This window comes from Andrographis paniculata, unplaced genomic scaffold, assembly GCF_009805555.1.
Source record: "Andrographis paniculata isolate CXL003 unplaced genomic scaffold, ASM980555v1 Contig95END, whole genome shotgun sequence".
Lineage (NCBI taxonomy): Eukaryota > Viridiplantae > Streptophyta > Magnoliopsida > Lamiales > Acanthaceae > Andrographis > Andrographis paniculata.
Genome location: NW_026137634.1, coordinates 2166317 through 2191726, shown reverse-complemented (window position 1 = coordinate 2191726; position 25410 = coordinate 2166317). Strand labels below are relative to the sequence as shown.

General features: G+C 28.4%; 1 protein-coding gene across 1 annotated transcript; it reads left to right on the top strand.

Annotated features, from left to right (window-relative positions):
• The first annotated feature begins 6168 nt into the window (after positions 1-6168).
• On the top strand, positions 6169-8627 carry LOC127243199 (disease resistance protein SUMM2-like). The gene is made up of 2 exons (XM_051263090.1): positions 6169-8366; positions 8492-8627. Exons 1-2 carry the CDS (start codon positions 6461-6463, stop codon positions 8518-8520), a joined length of 1935 nt encoding a protein of 644 aa, XP_051119047.1. The 5' UTR covers positions 6169-6460; the 3' UTR covers positions 8521-8627.
• The last annotated feature ends 16783 nt before the right edge of the window (positions 8628-25410 follow it).

The window sequence follows — 25410 nt, the reverse complement described above, 5'->3', positions numbered from 1 at the left end:
TCCCAATATAAACAATTTCAATCAATTTTGGTCTCATTATAAACAATTTTTATCAATTTTGGTCCCACCGTTAAAAAACTAACGGAAATTGCTAACGTGGACATGACGGAGGTGACGTGGCAGTTGACCTGAAAAGAACATGGTCATGTACAATTATACACGACCATGTTGTTACATGGCCATGTATATTTTAGTTTATAATTATACATGACAATGTTACACGGCCATGTACAATTATACACGGCCATGTTGTTACAGGGTCTGTATAATTATACATGGCCATGTTGTTACACGGCCATGTACAATTATACACGGCCATGTTGTTACATGACCATGTATATTTCAGTGTATAATTATAAATGACAATGTTGTTACACGACCATGTATAATTCTACACGGTCGTGTATCTTTCTGTTTCGGTCTAAAATTTTAATTTTTTGTTATATTTTAATTTTAATTTTTTTTTTGAATTTAGAATAGTTGATATAGTTAAAATGAAAAAAATAATAATAATAATCATAATATAATTAAAATATATCAATTTTAGTTCAAATATAAGTATTTATCGAGTATGTTCTTTTGGAAGATTTTGTCTAAAATTCTACTATTTAGCAAAAAAATTTCTTTTACAAACATCCAATTAATGTATTGAAATTTTTGCTAAATAGTATAATTTTAGACAAAATCTTCCAAAAGAACATACTCGATAAATACTGAACTAAAATTGATATATTTTAATTATATTATGATTATTATTTTCCATTTTAACTATATCAACTATTCTAAATTCAAAAAAAATTAAAAATATAACAAAAAATTAAAATTTTAGACCGAAACAGAAAGATACACGGCCGTGTAGAATTATACATGGCCGTGTAACAACATGGTCATGTATAATTATACATTGAAATATACATGGTCATATAACAACATGGCCGTGTATAATTGTACATGGCCGTGTAATAACATGACCATATATAATTTATACATTGAAATATACATGACCGTGTAATAACATGACCATATATAATTTATACACTGAAATATACATAGCCCTGTAACATGGCCGTGTATAATTGTACATGGTCGTGTACAATTATACACTGAAATATACATGGCCATGTAACAACATGGCCGTGTATAATTGTACATGGCCGTGTACTTTCCAAGTCAACTGCCACGTCACCTCCGTCATGTCCACGTCAGCAATTTCCGTTAGTTTTTTAACAGTGGAACCAAAATTGATAAAAATTGTTTATAATGGGATCAAAATTGATTGAAATTGTTTATATTGGGACCAAAATTGATGAGTTTTTTATATTTGGACCAAAATTGATGAATTTTTTATATTTAGACCAAAATTGATTAATTTTGATTATATTGGGACCAAAATTAATTTTTTTCGCTGTATTTTATAACCTATTACATAAGTAAAAAAAATCTCTCTCTCTCTCTATATATATATATATTACAATAAAAAATGGGTTTTTTGAATTGACCCAGAATTTGACGCGCATACTGCGGATTAAGGCAGGACAAGTTTTCTGGGGCAGGGCTGAGCCGGAGGGGTGGGTTTGGGCCGGTGACCCATCTTGTTGTCATTATTACCTATAAAATAATAATAATAATAATAATAATAATAATTCACTTTTATTATAATTTGTATCCGGTAAAATAAAGATACATTTATATAAATAGTTAAATGAGCACACATTTATCTAATTTGCACTTTAGTCCGTCTTTATCGAATTTTATTTTACATCGTGTTCTTTATCCAAAGCTAACCGAATTCTTTTCCCTTTACCAGGTATCGCCACCGGCAACCACCGACGCTGCCGACGCCAATGCGGACTCTGATGCACTCGCCCACAAGGTTATGTGTTCGAAAATCTCAGTATTATATTGCAATTTTGGCCATTACACCTTATCCAGTTCTTTTATATCGTTCGACACAAGATAGTATTTTTCTCACACTAAGTCAATTCGACACAAGATAGTATTTTTCTCACAATAAGTCAATTGCCCTGCAAGACGCCAGTGGCAGAAATATACATTAAAATACGAACGTAGGAGCTGTGTGAAGCTGCAGCACAACACAAACACAATTCCATTTGAAAGCCCAATCTAACATGACTTGGCCTAATCAAAGTCTAATCAACAAGGCACCTTCAATCCCGAGCCACCTATCAAAGATCTACAGACGGCTACTAGATCAGGTATAGAACAATTTTAAAGCGGATTCAGAACAAATCCCTAGTCCAAGAATCTGGTTCAATAAATAGTCCCTCATCAAGAAGCAGAAATAGGGCTTGATTTTGGATTAACTTTGCATTCAGCCATGGCGAAGTTGTCCAATCCTACGTGTGTTACTAATGCCGCCACCGCAACAAGCAATGATCCAACAAAACCAGTTACCTAAGTTAACACCATCAATCCTTCTTGTATTTTAAAAAAGAAAAAAGATAAAATAAATGAAGCCAAAATTGAAATATAATGCCTTGAGGAAAATGAGAATAAATAAAAACATAATATCTAAGATTTTCGAATCCACACAAAATTGTATGGAAAAAACAAATAATGAAGCCAAAATAGAAATATAATACTCAAGAGAAATGGAAGGTATAACGAGATAATACCCGAGATTTTCGTGCGCAGAGTTTTGTGGGAACGTGTCCCAATCGGCGATCGATTAGGCGTCAGCAACAACGGTGGCAAAACTGGTGTTCAAAACTCTTGCCTTGTGGGCGAGAGCGTCAGAATCTGCATTAGCATTAGCATTGGCGGTCACCGGTTGCTGTCCCTGTGTAGGGACAATGGGAAGAAAGAAGATGCAAAATAATTGGGTTAAATCTATAAAAGACACAGATGAAAAAGAATAAAGATATGGAAGGAGTAAAATGCAAATTAGACAAAATTTATTTTTGATATTTGATAAAATAATAATAATAATCACAACAAATACAGATGTTGGCCACTTATAGGCTAAACTGGTTAGACTGAATAAACCTTCCACCGAGGATCCCATGCCCCGGTCGAACCTAATACCTGCAAACTATGCATGACAAGGTAAGACACACTAGACGAATCATATATGACAAGTGTTACTATATATTCAAAAGATATAATTTTGTATATATTATATATAATTATGGTATTAGTTTTATTCGAGAGATTTGTAAAATTTGTATTCCATTATTAATATGTATAATTTATAGTTTATTAATAAAATAGAAAATTTAATTTTATATTCCAACACCTTAAATTCCAATCGGTGCTTAGAAATAATGGAGAAGATAAAAGTTTTGTTTGATTATGGTTTGAAATTTATTTATAATAGACTATTGATTTGAGTTTTTGTTTAAATAAAAATTAGATGTAATGTTTTGTGAAAAAAATAGTATATATTTCATCGAAAACTATGCGGACTGAATAGTGTTGATTTGAATTTGAAATGATAAAAGAACAAACTCAATGTATATGAAAATAAAAACGCACTCATCATTACTTGACGCTTCTTAATTAGATCTTGTCTATCGCACCTAATTTGCTTAATGTGATTTATTTTGTTAGCCTGATTTGCAGGTCACTAAGTTCATTAAATTTTACCTCAGGTATACTCAAAGAATAGTGACTCTCAGTTTTCACATCATAAAAAAATAATAATAAAACCAAATTCTGAGGAGATCAATTGAGAATGAGGTGTTTAATAGATAGAAAATACAATTTAATTTAATCGTAATTTTAAGCACCTAATAATTGATAATTTCGGCCTAATAATCATACTTAATGGCATATAATTATTCGACAACTATTAGCAATTAAAATGAAACATTCTACAATTAAAATTAAATCATTTTAATATTAAAACTACATATTCTAAGAATAAAGAGGAAATATTCTAATTATTAGATCTAATGTTTTGTTCAAAAAGTTAATCTATTTTATAGAAATCATGATGTTGTGTTAAAAAATATATTGAATAATAATAATAATAATAATAATAATAATAATAATAATAATAATAATAATAATAATAACACTCAAATTTTACACTTGAACTTGATGATGATGATGATTGACTTGTTCGAGTTGAGTAACCATGCCTTTCTTCCTCATTTGATTCGATCCTTTAATATTGTAGAACTCAATAATTTTTATTTTTATTTTTTTTAAAAAAAAAAAAGTTTTGCAATTTTTCTCATTTTGGGCTTTAGGATTTTTCAGTCTATAAATATTTAGTTGTTTCACTTTATTTTAATTTCCGTTTCATTAATAAAATTACGTTTAATCTTGATCAAAAATTTTCTATTTTTCGGATATTTTAATTTCTGCAATCGGCAATCATTAAGCTAACTTCATCAATCTTGTTAGGGTATTTTAATTCCTCCAACTAACATCTTAAAATTCCTTTTTCAAATTTATTTCAATTCATTTTTCAAAAATTATTTTCGAAATAGCTTAAAATATCAATCACACTAAAACCACGACCAAACACAGTATTTTGAGGGGGGGGGGGGGGAATCAGAAATTATGGATGAGAAATACTTGTAAGATTTTACCTCTGTTTTACTATTACAATATTTTTTTTCCTCCGAAAACATCAAATCAAACACCTAATTTTTATTTAATGATATGGGTTTTTAATAAAACTAATTAATATGATAAATATGACCAAATATGTATATGATAGCTTAAGTTCATAATTGGACTAATTAACTAAGATTCTGTTTTACCCATTACTCCCTCCCTCCCCCAAACATTTGATTGTTGACCAAATACGAATGACTTACTAAATTTATCTCATTACTAATTTTTAGTAAAGTCAACAAATCAACATCTAATCATTATCTTCAATTGAACACTTATTTATAACAAATACACTGACTTTATTAGATTATCTTCTTTATTTACTTAAATTTTCAACTAAATTTTCAAAAATATCCCCAACTACCTATCACTTTTTTTAATAAACTATTCTTTTTTTTAATATCCGGACCCAAGTGAACTAATTTTAATGGATGGAGGGAGTACTATTTATTAATTATAGTTATATATGCTTTAATATTTTAAAAATCATATTCAAATTTGTGCAACTAAGAGCAGAATATTAAATTTCAAGTTACAGCTATAAAAATGTATATATATATATATATATAATCATCCAGCTGATCAGTGTTATAATATTAGTCACTGATGATCAATTAATTAATGACATATGATAATAATAATTAACAATCACAGTAAATTAAACAAGATGCTTCAAATATTAAAATGAAGAGAGAGAGTTGACTTGAGATGAGTCATGAGATGCAATCGAAGATTTTAAAGTTCTTCCTGAGATGAGATGAGATGCTTCTTCGTCTTCTTCTTCTACTTGTTCAATCCAAATTGATTGTGAAGTGAAGGAATCAAATCACATTCTTCAAATCCGTAAAGGTAAATCAACACTGCTTCACATATATATCATTTACTCTTCATTCTGAGCTTTAAATGAATTTAACGAACTCATTAACTATCTGCAACTGTTTTATTTTTATTCTTATTTGTATGTTATAAAGTGTTAAGAAACTATGGTGACTCATTCATCTGATTTGTTAGGGTCTTAGTAGTGAGATCTATTTTTATTGCCTGTTGGGAAGTTGATCTTGTTGGTAAAAAGAATGCCAGAACAAATCGAATATATAGTGGAAAAGGCTACTTTGAAGAATATATTTTATGATTTTTTTCTTGCTTGATTCAAATGACAAACATGGATCCATATCTATAGGTTCAAAGGTACATATAGATGCATCTATGATTATTTAGATTATGTACTTTGAAATGCATTCATGCATAACTTTAATAGATACATATACATCTCTATATTGATGCATTGATTTACTAGATATATGTATGAATATTCATGCATTGATTGAAAATACCAAATTAATAATTCCAACAGATCTCCTCCATGGACCCTCTCGGTGCAATTTGGGATATTCTAAAATGCTTGTGTGGCTGCACAGTCAAAACTGTCAAGACAATCAAAGACCTGGAAACAAATGTGAAATCCTTAGAAAATGCAATGACACAACTGAACGAAGTTCGTGAAGATGTGAACAGAAGGGTGGTTCTCGAAGAGGAAAGGCAGATGGTACGCACTAATCAGGTCGATGGCTGGTTGCAAAGGGTCGAGGCAACTGACAAAAGTGTTGAGGAGTTTCTGCAGAATGCTAGTCAGAAAAGGAATTGTTGTACTTGCTGTTGGTTCAGATATAAGCTTGCTAAGGAAGCTGTTGTGAATCGGGAAGCTGTGGAGGAGCTAAGGAGGGAAGGAGTGTTCGATACAGTAGCAGAGGCGTTGCCGCGAGGTGTAGCAGATGAGAGACCTCTGGGGCACACCGTAGGATTGGATTCACGTCTTGCACAAGTGAATGAATGGATTGAAGATGATAATGTGAAGATCATCGGGATATATGGCATGGGGGGTGTGGGGAAGACAACGCTTTTGAAAAAGGTTAACAATACATTTCTAAGTACGAATCATGGATTCGATAAAGTGATTTGGGTTGTAGTGTCTAAAACATTCACCATTGGAAAAGTTCAGGATAAGATTTGTGAACAACTTAATATTCCTGACGACAAGTGGAAGGATAAGGACGCGGAGGAAAAGGCGGTGCAGATCTTAAGGATTCTTCGTACGAAGAAATTTGTGCTCATGTTAGACGATGTATGGTCGTGGCTGGATCTTGTTAGAGTTGGTGTTCCGGATTTGGATGGCGAAAGAATGTTCAAAATTGTTATCACGACGCGATATGAACATGTTTGTGATTCCATGAGACAGGACAGGAAGATCAATGTAAGTTGTTTGGAGAAAAAGGAAGCGATGGAACTTTTCATGCAGCAAGTTGGACCAGAAATTATAGATTCTCATCCAAGTATTCGTGAAAGTGCTGAAACTGTTGTGAAAGAATGTGATGGCTTACCACTTGCCTTAATCACTGTGGGACGAGCCATGGCTGGGAAAAAAGATCCCCGTGATTGGGACATGGCAGTTAAGAAACTACGTAGAGATCCATCCAAGATCATGGGCGTGGAAGATCATGTTTATCATGTTTTAAAGTTTAGCTACGACAGTTTACCCAGCGACACAATTAGATTGTGCTTCTCTTATTGCTGCATATTCCCGGAGGACTTTGAAATCGATATCGAGGATCTCTTAGACCTCTGGATTGCAGAAGGTTTTTTAGAAGATTACAATGATCTGCATGAAGCCCGTGATCAAGGTCGAGATATAATTAGAGACCTTAAAGCTGCAAGCCTTTTGGAGGGTGGAAGGTCTCTGGAGTTTGTCAAAATGCACGATGTTATCCGCGACATGGCTTTATGGATTTCCAATGGACTCGACAAAAATAGAAAGAGGTATTTGGTTCTGGATCACATAGATCTGGTCGAAGAGTGTGCTGAAAAGATGATGGAAGCTGAAAGAGTTTCATTGTGGGGTGAAACCATAGTAGATGTCAAAAGAGTTCAACCATGGAAGAATACTTTGACTTTCATGATGAGGAACACCAGAGTAGAAATGCTCCCTTCTGGATTGGTGCAGTGTATGCTTATGCTCAAAGTGTTAGACTTGTCGGGGAACTTCGATCTAGTAAAGTTGCCCTCGAGCATCGGTGAACTGGTGCAACTTGAGTTTCTTAACTTGTCCTTCACCACCATCAAGGAATTGCCCATTGAGCTCAAGAACTCGACAAAAATGAAGCACTTGCTTCTGGATCATACAGTTGCACTAGAAGTGATTCCACGGCAGGTCATATCAAACTTCCCTTTGTTGCGTACATTTAGATTGTTCGGTGCTCAAAGATATGATTCATGGGATGTGGATGCAAAAGATAACATACTGAGTGGAGGTAGGGTAGAGTTGTTAGAATTATTGGAGGGCTTGCAGCACATTAGCACCATATCTCTCACACTATTCGACAAGAAGTCTATGGAAAAGCTTAACAACTCACCGAAGCTACTGAGTTGCTTAAGGAGGCTTTCTGTTGGAGAGTTGATTTCAGTAGAGTCTCTATGTTTTCCAGCAGAGAGAATGCGGCATCTTGAGGTGCTAATTATGAATCGCTGTGAGGTGCATGAGGTTATAATAATTGATTCTAAACAGCATCAATACAAGGATGAGGATAGATATGGTGTCGTCGGCATTTATGATCACTCCATACCATCATCACAATCACAAGCAGCTCCATGTTTCCATAACCTCAATATCATATACATATATTATTGCCCCAAGTTGTTGGACTTGTCGTGGCTTGTCTATGCTCCAATGCTCCAATCTCTTGTGGTGGAGGATTGCACATCCATGGTTGAAATTGTTAGTGCAGGTACAGCTCATGACGTTGCAGATTCTATCCAGTTATTTTCAAGGCTTAAGAATATATACCTTTCTGACCTTCCATGTCTGGAAAATGTGTATCCACATCCCTTGCCATTTCCATCTCTCGTCAAGATAACTGTGTTGGACTGCAAAAGGTTTAAACGATTGCCGCTTGATTGGACAAGTGGACGAGGAGGCTGTCTGAAGAAGATCAAAGGAGAGAGAGAGTGGTGGGATGCACTGCAATGGGAGGATCCAATGCTCGAACCTCGCTTTCGCCAATATTTTGTGTCTGATGATTAAAGGTTATTTATATATATATATATATTTGTGGTGTGTTTGTTATATTGAAAGACCAAGCTTCAATTTCCATGATCTATTTGGAAGCTGCAGTTTATATATTTTTAAAATTTATTTCTTTCTTAATTTTTAATTTATATATGCATATACAAGGCGGAACTAGAATTGGATTAAAGGAGAGTTAATTTTTCGAACTTGTAAAATAATACAGTTTATTCAATTATACATATAAAACAACATATATCTATTTATTATCCGCACAAAATAATATTGATATGCATAACTATATATATCACAAATTCAAAATATGATTCATGTGCATGTTGTGTTAGCTATATTAAAACCTTAAATATGGTTTAGATACTAGTAATGATGTAAACTCTAAATTCTAATATTAAAAAATATGAAGCAACAATCCCTGTAACTAATTTTGAATTGAAATAATAGTTTAATATAATAAATATATATATATATTAATATGATATTTTGAATGTGAAATTAAATTTAAATGTAATATATATAATAAAAAAATGGGTGTTTTATTTCATAATGTTTTTTGAAAAAAAGAATTGCAATAGTAAAACAAGAACAAATTTTACAAATAAACATATCTTATAATTATATTCTTTTTTATTTTAAAATTAATAAACAGTATATTTTTTCAATTCATCAAATACAAATAAAATTCAACTCTAGATTTTTAGTATTTATTTTGTTTCTTCAATTTTTTTTTTATATTAACTATTTACATATTTGATTTTTTTTTCTAAATAAATAAAAAAAAATGAGGGGTGGGGTGGGGGAAGGGGGTTTGAAGCCCACCCTTGCCCCAACATGCTTCCGAAACATATATACATATATACACACAATACAAATGAAATCTATAAATAATAGATAAATATGAATATATTTTCAAATTAAAAATTATAATTAAATCTCGATGAATTACAAATAATTTGAGATTTTGTATGTCAGTATGTTCTTTTGTATCTTTAAATAATCTAATCTTTTAGTATTGTTTAATTTATTATTAGTTTTTAAAATAGTATTATATAATACAATATATATATTTATTTATTTTGTACTGTGTTTGTTGAATTGAAAGAGCTCCCATTTATAATTTTTAATATCATAGGTTTGTTCGTCTCGAAAAGAATGACCTGATAATGCTGTGGAGAGTAAATTTATGATCGGTCTGTCAGCTAGGTTTCTATGTTATCAAAATAATATATATTATGGGTTTGTTGGTTTGTATTTCCAACTAAGTTTTTATTATAGAAATTCAGATAATTTCAGTAAAAACATGTTTTCTATCATAAATAAATAAATAAATAATAAACTTATTTTTTATTGTCATAAAAAAATATGTTTGATTTCTTTTTTTAACAAAAAAATTATACTCCCTCCGTCCCAAACATGGCGAAACATTTGGTTTTGGCACGGATTTTTAGGTGGACAGTATTAAGTAGATAATTTAGAAATTAGCTAATGTGATGGAGAGAGAAATATATATTTTACTTTTTTATTTGGATGATGTGAGGGGATAAAGTGAGGGTATAATTAATTATTTTCTATTTTAGAAATTTAATTTTTAATAACAGAAAGAGTATTATTTATAGTCATAAAATATATTATTAAAATATTATGTAAATCAAATCTCAAATGAAAAATTTAAATTCAAATCAGACAAAAAAAAAATTCTTAATTTTAACTTTACACATACATATATATATATATATATTAATAACATTATTTTCACATATTTTATATTTTTAAAATATAATATTTTTAATTTAATTTAATTAATTGAATAATAGTGATAGTTCAAATTTTAAATAAACACTATTTTTTTTCAATTAATTGGATAACCGTGGAACTTTTACTTTTAAATGGAATATTAAAATTTTTTACGTAACATTTATTAAATAATAAAAAATTAATAAGAGTAAAATTATGCCACTAGTATATCATAAGTGCATATCAAATATTACTTTTATCTAGTATATGTTTTTTCAACCATTTTGGGTATTGTATCTTGTAACAAATCATTTTTTTTTTTTTTTACAAAAAATGATTTTTGTATGTGAATTTAATGGTAAAAGGATCAAAAATCAGAGTTTTAATTTGATATGGCATAACCCAAACCCAACCCAATAAATATATATATATATGTGATAATTAAGAATGATATTTTGTTATTGGTTGATTGCAATTTTTCATAATGTATGAATGTGTGTGACAAAATTAATCATTTTCTATCCATGGTTAAATGAAACACAAAATCAAGCATGAATTAAAGATCCATGTAACAAATAAAATTCTAACATTATTAGATAATATCAATACAACTACAAATTTTAATTTTATCGAAACAAATTTTCATCAACCATTCCTTTCCATTTACATTATCTTCGCTGCGGATTTCAAACTCATTCCCAACACGAGCGCCAGATGCAGCGAGGGAAGCCTTCAATTCTCGGCGTCATGACATTCCTTCATACATTTTTGTCTGCAGATATTGATTAATTATTATGACACGGTGCATTGCTGATCGCAGTACAGTTTGCAATCTTTTGCCGACGAGACAGCCATCGCCATTAACATGATGACAATAATAGCTTCGATCTTGATCCTCTTGCTCTCCATTTTGCAATTATCCGTGTGTGTTTTAGTCGAACGAATTATGTTTTCACTTGATGGAATGGTCGAGAGGGGAGTGATTTATATAGATAAAATTTTATGTTGGATTATATTAAATCAGAATATGTATTTATGTAATTAGATTTTTTATAATTATCATTTTAGATTTTCAAAAAAAAAATGTATTATTATTAATTGTTGGAGATTGGGCTGATCCAGCCAAGTCAGCATAGTAAATGTTGAATTATCTCGTGTATTGACATAATATTTAATAAGTAAAATTACATTATGTAAAAAAATAATAATACTAATAAAAATTTAAAATATATATACATTATGTATTGTCAAATTAGCGTGGTATGGGACTTTATCCAAAATGCCTCGGGACCAACAAATGGGCCTTGTCTGCCTACCTTATACCATGTACTAGTGGAGTTTCGGTAAGACTTAGATTTTCTTCTAATTTTCTCATGTGGATTTGGGTTTGCTATGGCAATTTGTGAGAATAATTATTATTGTTAGGGAAATTGATTCTCGCATGCACGTTTGATACCACCAAGAAAAAATGTTCACACATATTTTTTAAAATTTTGACTGTTGGAGACCTAATATAAAAGTCCTCAATAAATATAATTAGTTAGTCTATTTTTTAACTCGGCCCATCAGATTCAACCCAAATATTTCGCTCAAATCCAAATCCTTTAGTCAAACCCAAACCCATAGTTTGATCCTTTTGTTGGGCTTTTTTTTTTTTTTTACCTTATGATTTGAGAATCCGTTTTCATTACTTTTCGAATGCCCTCTACGTAAATCTATTCAAATCTAATAGTTTACAAACTAATTCCGACAAGACAATTCACATTAAGGATGTGTTTGTTTGGGGGTTTGGATTTTGAGTTGAGATTTGAATAGTCAAAATTTTGAATTTGAATAGTTATACGATGTGATATAAATAGGTGATGATGTGATGTTTTGAATGTAAAATTGATTTTTAGTATAATATAAAAAATGAAAAATAGGTGTTTGATTTGATGTTTTTGGGGAAAAATTTTTGGATGAATAGTAGGATTTTGTTAAAAACCTACAAACGAACACACCCTAAGTGAACTATGTCTGACAGGCCAAACCTGTGGACATCGAGGATTTAAACTCATCACCTCACGGTCACAAGCGATTCCGGTGAGTTTCCAGTGAGAATAGAAGCCCTTTCCAATGGTTGATTCGTCCCTGATCGGAGTTGAAAATCGCCATCCAATTTTGAGCGAATCTGGTGGCCGAACTGTGCAAAGAAGTAGACACGAACAGCAAGTGTTTGCAATTTTTTCAATTCGATTGCATTTGTTTGTGGTTTTTAATTTCCAGAAGTTTAGCTATTAATTGTGTTACATTCAATTTGATTTCGATTTTAAAAAATTTTAGATTTTATTCGGTTATTTATTTTCTCTAATTCATTTATCGTATTATGTTTTCGAATTATTGTTGGAATAAAATCCAATCAATTGGAATATAAAGTCACAAACACATAAATATAGTTATATCAAGAGCGCAACAATATTAGGATGTATCATCATGTTTTTTTTTTTCATTTTGACACTTCAAATGTTTATTCATTTGATGTATTATTATTATTATCATTATTATTATTATTATTATTATTATTATTATTATTATTATTATTTAGTTTCTCAATTTTTTTCCAAAAATATTCATTTATCATTCATGTTCCATACAAATCAAACATTGCATCAATCCAACTATTTCACCTAAAAAAAATCAAGTAAACAAAATTATTTCAGTTGAATCTTTCGAAGATCATATTTTTCAACAATTACGCATAGAGATAAACATTATGCCTTCAACTAGTTGACTATCGATTTATAGAGAGAGTCCCGAGGGGAATCGTTCGATAACACTTCTTCCCATTTCTTTCTTCATTCTTTTTCCGGCCTCTTAAACTCATTGACAATAACAGAATTGGCGTCGAGAGGATCACCAATTTGGTTCGAAAGTGTCGCTTGAGCTGTGCAATGGTTTATAAAAAGGCCCATACAAACTAATATTGTCGCCGGGCGCTTACAACCCTTCATGCACTCGGTGAAACAACTTGCCTCTGACGAGATAACCATAGCCATTAACATAACGAAAATGATTGTAATATGTTCTTTCGGCAAGAGAGGTTGATTTATAAAAGAAAATTAACTAAATATGGAATAATTGAGGAGAAAAAATAATTTAATTTCTTGATTCTTTTAATCTATCAAACTATTAGAATATATAAATATATATAATGAATAAAAGTAGATATTATTAACTTATTAGCCAATATCCACTCTATCATATATAATTATATACTTTATTATTCAATATTTACTAAATCAAAATATATCTCAAACTTTATTATAAAATCACCAAATTAAGTATAAGATCATTCTCAAGAATATCATAATTAAGTTCGAACAATTTATATATGTTTTTTTTTTATGTTGGATTATAATCATTTTTATAAGGTATTAAAAAAGAAAGTGATATGTTATTCTTATAATGTAATATTATTCCTCTAACTATCGTGTCAGTAAATAATACAATTTTATTACATTATTAAAAAATAATAATAATAAAAGTGTATTCAATCTAGAGTTTACTAGATTATTTAAAATTTTGGTGTATTCAATTCAAATTTTTTAAAGTCTTTAAAATCCGAGTGTATTCAATTCAGATTTTTAAAAGTCTATTAAAATTTGGATATATTCGATTCAAATTTTAAAAATTTCTTTTTGGTGTATTCAACAATCCATGAATTTTGTTAGATTCTTTTGTAAAATTGTTAATAAATTATTCTGTATAAAATCTCTGGTTAAGATATGGGATTTCTATGATTCTAAAAATCTAAAAAAATACACATTACTTTCTTTTATTTAATATGTATTTAATATTACGTGTACGTGTTCCAGCCCACGTATCTTTCCTTACCCAACAAAGTATTTTGGCAAAAAAATCAGGAGGTATGGTAGAGTTGTTAGAATTATTGGAGGGCTTGCAGCACATTAGCACCATATCTCTCACACTATTCGACAAGAAGTCTATGGAAAAGCTTAACAACTCACCGAAGCTACTGAGTTGCTTAAGGAGGCTTCATGTTGGAAAGTTGAATTCAGTAGAGTCTCTATGTTTTCCAGCAGAGACAATGCGGCATCTTGAGGTGCTATTTATAAGGGACTGTGAGGTGCATGAGGTTATAATAATTGATTCTAAACAGCATCAGTACGAGGATGAGGATAGATACGGTGTCGTCGGCATTTATGATCACTCCATACCATCATCACAATCACAAGCAGCTCCATGTTTCCATAACCTCAACTCCGTATGGATATTTTCTTGCGACAACTTGTTGGACTTGTCGTGGCTTGTCTATGCTCCAATGCTCCAATCTCTTGTGGTGCATAATTGCAGATCCATGGTTCAAATTGTTAGTGCAGGTACAGGTCATGACGTTGCAGATTCTACCCAGTTATTTTCAAGGCTTAAGGATATATACCTTTCTGACCTTCCATGTCTGGAAAGTGTGTATCCACGTCCCTTACCATTTGCACCTCTCGTCCACATAACCGTGATTAACTGCGAAAGGCTAAAAGGATTGCCGCTTGATTGGAGAAGTGGACGAGAAGGTTGTCTGAAGGAGATCATAGGAGAGAGAGAGTGGTGGGATGCACTGAAATGGGAGAATCCAATGCTCGAGCCTCATTTTCGCCAATATTTTGTCGGATAAGTAAAGGTTATTTATATATATATATATATATATTTGTGGTGTGTTTGTTATATTGAAAGACCAAGCTTCAATTCCCATGATTTATTTGGAAACTGCAGTCTATATATTTTAAAGTTTCTTTCTTTCTTAATTTTTAATTTATATATGTATATACAAGGCGGAACTAGAATTGGATTAAAGGGGTGTTAATTTTTCGAATTTGTGAAATAATACAGTTTATTCAAATATGCATATAAAACAACATATATCTATTTATTATTAGACAAAATAATATTGATAATGCATAGCTATATCACAAATCCAAAATATGATTTATGTGTATGTTGTGTTAGCTATATTAAAAACCCTTAATATGGTTTAGATATTAGTAATGATGTAAACTCTAAATTCAAATATTAAAAAATATGGAGCAACAGCAGCAGTAACTAATTTTGAATTGAAATAAAAGTTTAATATAATATAAATATATATATTGATATGATATTTTGAATGTCAAATTAAATTTTAATGGAATATATATAATAAAAAAATGGATATTTTATTTCATATTTTTTTAAAAAAAAATGAATTATAACAGTAAAATAAGTACAAAATTTTACAAATAAACACATCTTATAATTATAGTATTTTTATTTTAAAAATCAATAAATAGTATATTTTTTCAATTTATAAAATACAAATAAAATTCAACTCTGGATTTTTAGTATTTATTTTGTTTCTTCAATTTTTTTTTAATTAACTATATGCATATTTTATTACATTATAAATAATTAAAAAAAAAGGTGTATATTCAATCTAGAGTTTATTAGATTTTTTAAATTTTGGGTGTATTCAATCCTATTTTTTAATGCCTTTAAAATTCGAGTCTATTCAATTCAAATTTTTAAAAGTCTATTAAAATTTGAATATATTTTATTCAGATTTTAAAAAATCGTGTATTCAACCATTCATGGATTTTGTTAGATTCTTTTTAAAATTGTTAATAAATTACTTTGTATAAAATCTCTGGTTAAAATATGGGATTTCTATGATTCTAAAAATTTTAAAAAATACATATTACTTTCTTTTATTTAATATTATCTTATAATAATATTAGTAAGATAAGAAAAAATTTAAAATAAATATAAAAAATACAAATATTTTAAAATTTTATATATTTGAAATAATACTAAAAGTTATATATATATAAAATAACAAAGTACACTTGCTCAAATGGTTCGAATCGAAATTATCAGTTTCGATTTTTCTTAAAAGTCATATTGAAATTAAACCTTCCACGATTTTAATTTGTATTTTCCGATTTCGATTTCAGTTCCGTCGGTTTAGTTCAAAAATCAATGGTTTTGGTTTAAACTGTTAGTTTATATATATTCCTTTTTAATTCTTTTTTTTTATAATTACAATTAAAAAAAATTATAATTTTGATGTGATTTTATTTATAAATATAATTTGTGTGTAAAAAATTATATAAATAATAATAACAACAATTAAGCAATGTTTATTTTGCATGGTTTTTTTTTTGTCCGTCCGTAATTTTTCTTTTTTTTTTTGGGCCCTTCAATTGTGACACCCCGACCCGCAAGCCACGCAAAGACAAGGGGCAAGCACGCTTAACTCTAGAGTTATTTCAATAGGGCTCTCGAAAAAGAACGTGCACATTGTTGACATGAGTAGTATATTCAATCCATTTAATCTCTTATTCAACCTCGGGGGTATTTCATCATCCCCGACTCATATCACTATTTTGGTCGTGGTTCACTAGAGTTTTCTTATCCTCATTCGATGAAGCATTTCCAATTTTCCAAGTCGTCTCTTCACCACTCGGATGCTACCCAACCATTGCTCGCGACATTAACAAGTTTGGAAGTAGTGGTGCGAAGAATGTGGATGAAAAGATTTAATCGAATATATGTATACATAACATGAATTCATTTCGAATTTTGTAACATGAAACAATTTAATGTGGCAATAAACAACTCATAAACAATTCATTTCATACAAAAATATCTATACAAAACAACATAGAAACCTCATGGATGTCTTTATTAGGCAATTTTTTTTCTAATATTGAATTTGTTATGATTTTCTGTAAAATAAATATATATATATATATATATATTTCACTTTTAAGTTGAATGATCACTTGAAAAAAAAAAAAAAATGGTGCGATCTGCAATGCAATAACGAATATTAAGATTTGTTCACTCGATATTTATTTTATTTTTTCATTTGTTTACTTATAGTGTTTATTCATTTGATGTTTTATAGTTATTATTATTATTCAATTCTCAAAAATAAATAAATAAACTTCATTTAATGCGATCCAAAACAAAGACAAACAAAAAATAAAATAAAAAATAAACCAAGTAAACAAATTTTATTTCAATATAATCTTTCGAAGATTGTATTTTCAACAATTATTCATATAGATAAACATTACATTCATTCTTTTTCCTGCCTCTTAATGTTATTCACGATACCCGAATTGGCGTCGACTAGAGCAGCAATTTGGTCCAGCGGCGTCCCACGAGGTGTGCAATATTTTAGACATAAGCCAGTACAAACAACTATCTCTATCGGGTTCTTTTGACAACCCTTCATGCAATCGGTAAAACAACTTGCTTCCGACGAGATAACCATCGCCATTAATATAATGAAAATGATAGTCTTCATTTTATTGTAATATGATCTTTCGACGGGAGATGTTGATTTATACATTTTGTGTTGGATTATAATCATTTTTATAAATGATTTGAAAAGAAAAAAGTGATATGTTATTCTTATAATGTAAAAGTATATATTCCTCTAATTATCGTGTCACTATATTAAGAATAATACAATATTATAAACAAACTCTTATTTTACTCCTTTTTATAGAATGAGTTTGATATTACGAATATATTGGTATATTTACTTCTAAGATTTTGAGTTTTAGTTTCGATTTTGAATAATAAATTATGAATTAAAATTGTTGTTTGATGTGATATATATATATATGTATTGATTTGATATTTTGAATGTAAAATTAAATTTTAGTATAATATAATAAATAAAAAATAGACGTTTAATTTGATATATTTAAAAAACATAAATTAAAACAGTAAAACCAAATGCAAAATCTTACAATACAACCAATATTTTGAAAATATTTAGCTTTAGCAATTCAATTTGTCAGTGCTAACATGAATATACATATATATATATATATATATATTATAAAAATCATATCACATAAAAACTATGTCAAAAAGTAAATAAAAAATTACGTCAATATTTGTGTGGTGTGTTTGGTAAGAGAAACCAAGGCAGATAAATATTTTTTAATTGTTGAATTTTTTATTACATTTTTTTAGCTGAAATTTTTTTTATTAAACAAAAAAAAATTAATTCTTATTTTCTATTAAAATTGTTTTCTTTATTATCATATCTAATTTCATTCTCTATACCAAACACATTATTAATAGGAGTATATATTAATTCTAATTTTCATAAAATTGTGCAAAACATTGATATTTTCGCCATTATATACAATTTATTATGATACATTACGTATAGTCTCCTTAGACTATTCCATGTAATATATCATTGATATTTTCGCCATTATATATAATTTAATATTGTTGATATTTAAATTTTATTTTAATAACACATAATATTTACAATATTACTAAATTACAATCATTGTTTTATTTTACATAACAAATCAATGTAGTATAATAGAATACAGATAATATTAACCATACATATATAGATAATATTGCAAAAAAATATCTCTCATATACCTATTATCACTTTTGTCATATATTTATCTCTCTCTGACAAAATATATCATATGTGTTTGCAAAATTTGATATTTCTGTTTGGCCGCGTGTCACATTCACCCCCCATTTTTGTAAACACGTGGGATATATTTTGTCACAAAGATAAATACATGACAAAAATGATAATGAAGTATAGATGTGGATATTTTTTACAATTTTCCATATATATATATATAACACATATCGTCTATATATAATCATGTATATAAATATGTGTTGTCAAAAGTACTATAATCAAACAATACGAATTGAGCAATATAAAAAAAATAATTTAGCTCTTTCAATCAAACTATTATCCAAAAATACATTTCGATTTCAATAAGTATTCAACAAAATGAATAATACGAAAACAAAAATGGGAGTCGCAACGATCGTCGTCATGTTGATGATGATGATCGTTTCGTCTGAGGGAGATTATTATTGTACCATTAAATGTTCGAGGGCTTGTGCCGGGTTCATTTTTCCTCCTTGTTTTGCCAATTGTATGAGCCATTGTCACTCTTCGAAGGCATCTCTTGTTCGCCCGAATGCTACCCCACTTACTATTGGCAACGCGAATGAATTTGCAAGTGGCCATTCGAAGAATGCCGATGAAAAGATTTAGTTAAATACATGTGATATGGTAAAAATATTGTTTTGAGAACATATATATATATATAATTAGATAAAAATATTTTTATCGCAAGATTTGAGTTGATTGCATCTTACTACTCGGATGGATCGAAGCGTTTGTTTGGTTTCACTAAGTGGGCCTGAAAAAATAGGCCCCTGAAAAATTTTGGGTCGTGCCTAGCCTGGTACGAGTATGAACCAGGCCGTGCCCGGGTCTATCAAGATCGGGATATGCTTGGCCCGGCCCAATTTTAAAATGAAATACTTCATCCGTCCCTATTTATGTATCCGTTTTTTTTCTTTTTTTGTACAGAGTTTTAAGAATATTAGTATTCTCTCCGTCCCACATACCATGTCCACGTTGCCGTTTCTGTCTGTCCCACATTTCATGTCACTCTCCTTTTTGAAAAAATGATTATACACTTTAATCTTATTTTAAACTTTTTAATTTATTTTTAAACTAATTAGTTATCTTAATCTTAATTTATAATTATTTATATTATAAGATAATTATTTTTACTAATACATTCTTAATTATCTACTAATTACATCCCTCCTAAAATACCGTGTTTACAGTGTAGCAGACACGGTATATGGGACGGAGGGAGTATTATATTGGGAGTGGTGTGAATAAAGTAAAGAAGAAGACTAAAATAATTTTATTAGTATTGTGTGATATAAAGGTAATAGCATTTGTGTAATATATTGTAAGTTGTAAAGATATTTTTAATGTTAGTAGAAAGTACAGTTACTATAAAATAAAATTGATATTGTTATGGAACGACCAAGATAGAAAATGTGATAGATTGTTAAGTGACGGGGGAAATATAATTTTATAAATATATTAACAAATGAATTTAGGTTTAAAATGAATGTGTAATCTAATGCTTTAGTTTGTGTGAGGCCATAACATATAAAATTTTATTAAATTATCGGCTCGATTTGCCATCCCTACTAACAACTTATACTAAAATCACATAAAAAGTTATGTCAAAAGTAAATAAAGAATTATGTCAATGTGATAATTAAAGTATTAGGAATAAGTGTTTCAGTAATAATATTCTTAATGTCTAATACTTTTAGTTCTAATTTTTATAATTAAAATTGTACAAATATTGATGAGATTTTTGAAATTATATAATACATTTTAATGTAGTATATAATACTATTAATTAGGCATAATTTTCTTACTATTCTATATAATATTATTGATTAAATTTAATTTTAATGACACATACTTTCTTGTCTCGGAACAAATGTTCCGATTATTTAGGTAGTATAAATTAATAAGTTATTAATAGTAAATTATGATATTTTTTTTTATTTTTCATATAAGTAGTTTTATTGATATTTTAAAAATTTTAATATAAATTAATATATATAATTAAAAGAAATTTAGGATGTGTTTATATTTTTTTTTAAGTATTATATCTCAATAAAATATATAATACTCCCTCCGTCCAACTAGAAAGTATACATATTTATATTTTGGGACGTCCAATAAACATTTCATTAAATACTTCACTTTTTTCCACAAATACTCTTACTTTACATCACATCGTTACTTTTACACCAAAAAGTAAAGACAAAAATGTCATTTTACTACTTTTAATTATCCGATATAATTAAAATACTATTATTTCTTAAACACCGCACCGCACCAAAAGTAAATGTTTACTTTATGTGTGCACGGAGGGAGTATGAGTTTCATTACGTAGATAATAAAATTTTATATAATACAAAGAAATAAAAATTATTTATTTATTTACTTATAATTAACTTAAATTAATTTTATTAAAAAATAATAATAATAATAATAATAATAATAATAAAGAGTTTTGAATGTAGACAAAAATATTTATCTATTGAAAAATGATATAAATAAATAATTTCTGAGTAGGTTTTCCGTATAAAATGTTAGATATTTAATATTTTAAAATTAATAAATTTACTAAAAGTAAAATGGACGATCTCTTATTAGATGGATTAAAAAGAAAATTAGATATTATTATTATATTTGGTATGTGTGCATAACAAATCTATATATTATAATAGAATAAAGATAATATTAACCATATATACACAGAATCATATATATAATCATGTACGTAAATACGTGTTATTAGAATTATTATAATCAATGTTAAAATTATTTTATGAAAATCTCAAAAAAAAAAAAAAAATCCATGGCATTAATCATTAAAATCGATGTCTATTTAGACATCACATTACTCTATTGACTCAAAAACAATATAATCTATAATGGATAAACCTAATCTATAACGTGCGAATATAATCTATTGGATAAAATCAAATCATAATTTAAATTTACCAAATATAACTAAAAAAATCTAAATAATAAATTTGAATATCTAAAAATATTTCAAACAATCAAATCATACAAATTGAGTAGTATATAAAAAGAATTTAGCTCTTTCAAATAAACTATCGTCCAAAAAATACATTCGATTTCAACAAGTATTCGCAAAATGAATAATACGAAAACAAAAACGGGAGTCGCTACGATCGTCGTGTTGATGCTGATGATTGTTTCGTCGGAGGCAAATTGTACAACTGATTGTATGAAGGCTTGTTCGGGGTTCGGTTTTTCTTCTTGTTTTGCAAATTGTATGAAAGATTGTGGCAAACCACCAATTGTTCGCCAAAATGCTACCCCGCTTAAAATTGGCGACCCGGATGAATTTGCAAGTGACCCTTTGAAGAATGCGGAAGAAAAGATTTAATCAAATATATGTAATGCGGTAATAATATTGTTTCGAGCACATGTGTAAAAATGAAAGAAAAAATATTTTATAGCAAGATTTGAGTTTCTTGCATCTTACTACTTGGATGCTTATTTACGAGCCGAGATTGGTTTTGAATCGAATCGTGTTTGTTTGGTTTCACTAAGTTTGAACGCGATAACGCTAAGAATATAGACTAAAATGGAAACTTAAAATTGAAATACAATTTTGTGTAGTGACAATTATTTCATTATTGTTTGATGCGATGTTCTTTTTTTTTTTTTTTTTTTTTTTTGCGACACGCTTACATCGAACATTCCATGGTCCATGAAGAACAAGCACCTAAAAAAATCAAAGTGACAGGAATGTTTGAATGAATAAAGATAAGTTTTTAAAATTGATATATATATAAATGTTAGATATGATGTTTTGAATTGAAAATATTTTATTAGTAACCGTATAATATGAAGAAAAGTGTAAAAATACAGATTTAAGCACCTAAAGTGTTTCCAATATGAAGCAATTTGTTGCACAAGGAAATCCTCAAGACATGGAATTGGTGTTAAAGTCGAGAAAAAGTATAATTTTAATTTTTAATAGTTGTTTAACATGATATAATTATATTTTTTTATTTAATATTTTGAATAAAAAATCATTTATAATATAATATATAAATAAAATATATGAATTTTAATTTTTGAATTTGTACCTTTAATGTTTTTATTTGAATTTTTTGATTCGAGATGTAGAGAATTAATGTCTTAATATAAAAATAATATTTTATATTAAATATTAATTTTTGTGGAAAAATAAAATTAATAAAAAATGGATGGTCAAACAAACAGTTGATATTTTTTAAGGAAAAATGGTAAATAATGAGTCCACTCAAATCTACATCCAAATTCAAATGTAATTCAATAAAATTCCATAATAAAGCCACAAATTCTAATGAAAGAATTCCAAAATAAGCAAATTCTCGATTTAATAATCAGTTTTCTAAATAAAATATGCATATATATATCATGTAAATTATTGCATTATTGCATACATAACTCACTATCCATATAAGAACAATAACATTACATATAAAAACAACAAATTTATATATGTATATATATATATATATATTCTATGAAAAAGAATTACATACATAACTCTATATATAATCAATTCCCTCAGTTCGACTCGGCACTCAAAATTATTTTGGCGATTAAGACATAAGGATGAAGATCGGAGCCATTATTTCGATCATGTTGATCGTGGCGATTGTCTCATCGGATGCCATATGCATTAAAACTTGTTCGAAGATATGTAATGTACCCGGGACTATTTGCATTCCAAAATGCGAAAAGAAGTGTTTTCCTCCGGGTGTGGATCCTTCCGTCGTCTTGGCTCGTGCTCCTTTGGGGAGCAATGAGGTTCAAATTATCGATGATAAAGATTAGGGATTCGAATAAATTTTTTTAAGTTGGTTATGTCGCGCTCCTTTGGCTCTCGCGGGTGAGTTCGATGTAAATGATTATTGGTTGGAATAAAACATTCTAAGTTGGTTTGATATTGAAAAACAATATTAGCCGATGTTTAGAGTTTGCTTGTTTTGTTTTCGGGGTTTTTTTTTAATGTTGAAAATAATTAAAGTTTGTGTTGTGACAGATTAGAGTTAATGATCGAATAACAAACAAAAAATGTAAAGATGATACAGATTTACGTGGTTTACCAACAACGTATTGGGTGCGTCTATGGACAGAAACGGAGAACAGATTTATTCACGATGGCAATGTTACAAATTACCAATTTTATATCTCTTAGTCTATTCAAATAAACTAGATTCAAGGCATATGAATCGTTTAAATGGAAATAAGGCAATTTTATGTATTTTAAGTTAAGATATTAATTATTTCATTTCAAATAAATAAAATATATAACCTTTTTAGTTATGATATATTCTATTTTAACCATAAACATTATATTACCTTCTTAATTTAAAAATATTTAGTAATTGTATTGATTATAACCTTTTTAGTTAGGATATATTAATGGTGAAAATTAGATATAAATACATTTTATTAAAAAACTTTAAAAAATGAAAATAAAAGATAGAATGGGGTGGACGAACTTTATATATATATATATAGATTATTACATATAAAATATAATTTTTAAATTTATATTATAGCAATGCATGCATGAATTCATTTATTCACAAATTTTATTTGTTATTTGATTTAAATATAAATATTGTTAGCGATTAATTTTTTATATTATATATTTAGAAAGTATATTTATATACTACAATAGTAATTTCTATTAATATATTATTATAGTTTGTTCTTTTTTTTCAATGACATATTAATTTATTTTCATTCCATACGTATTAAAATAATTTAGATTGTGTTCTTTTGTACGTCAAACAATTATTTTTCTTTTGTTATATTATACTAAAAATTTATTTAAATTTAGAACATCATCGCATCAAACAACTCTTGAAATTTAACTTTATATTATCCAAAAATTTAAATCCAAAAACTAAAATCCAAAAACAAACACACTTTAATAAATAATTATTTTCATTTATAAGCTACATTCTTCACACAAATCCATCATAAAATTCATCGACCGAGTTCAAAAGGGCCGGGAACGAATGGGATGCTCCGCCACATTCCTGTCGACACTTAGCAAAACAAATATATTCGCTCCCACATTTTCTAAGGCAATCGCCGTAACAATTTGCCTCTGCGGATGCCGTCAATATCATTAACACGACGACAATGAAAACTTCGATGTTCGATCTTGTAGTCCTCATTTTCGTCGAAAATATCTTCTTTCTTCTTTTTTTTTTTTTTTGTTTTTTAAAGTGTATGGAAATTTAGGGAGAGGTGTGGTTTTTATTGTTGAAATTTAGAATGAACATTATGATAATAACACTTTTATGGGAAATTTTTTAACCTGATTTTATGTAATTTGATGAAATTTGAAATAAATTATGACTGAAATATTCACTCAATTAGATCATGATTTCTAATATTTTTAATGAATATATATATATATATAATGAGTAAATATATATATATATATAATAAGATTTTGAAACTCTCGAAGGCTTGATAATTTTCATTTACATATAACTTTTTTCAATATAAAAATCACATTAAATATCATAATATTAAT

Coding starts and splice junctions, on each gene's coding strand:
- LOC127243199 (XM_051263090.1), top strand. CDS start 6,461: ATGGGGGGTGTGGGGAAGACAACGCTTTTGAAAAAGGTTAACAATACA. Junction 8,367..8,491: donor GGTTGAAATTGTTAGTGCAG/GTACAGCTCATG, acceptor TCTCTCGTCAAG/ATAACTGTGTTGGACTGCAA.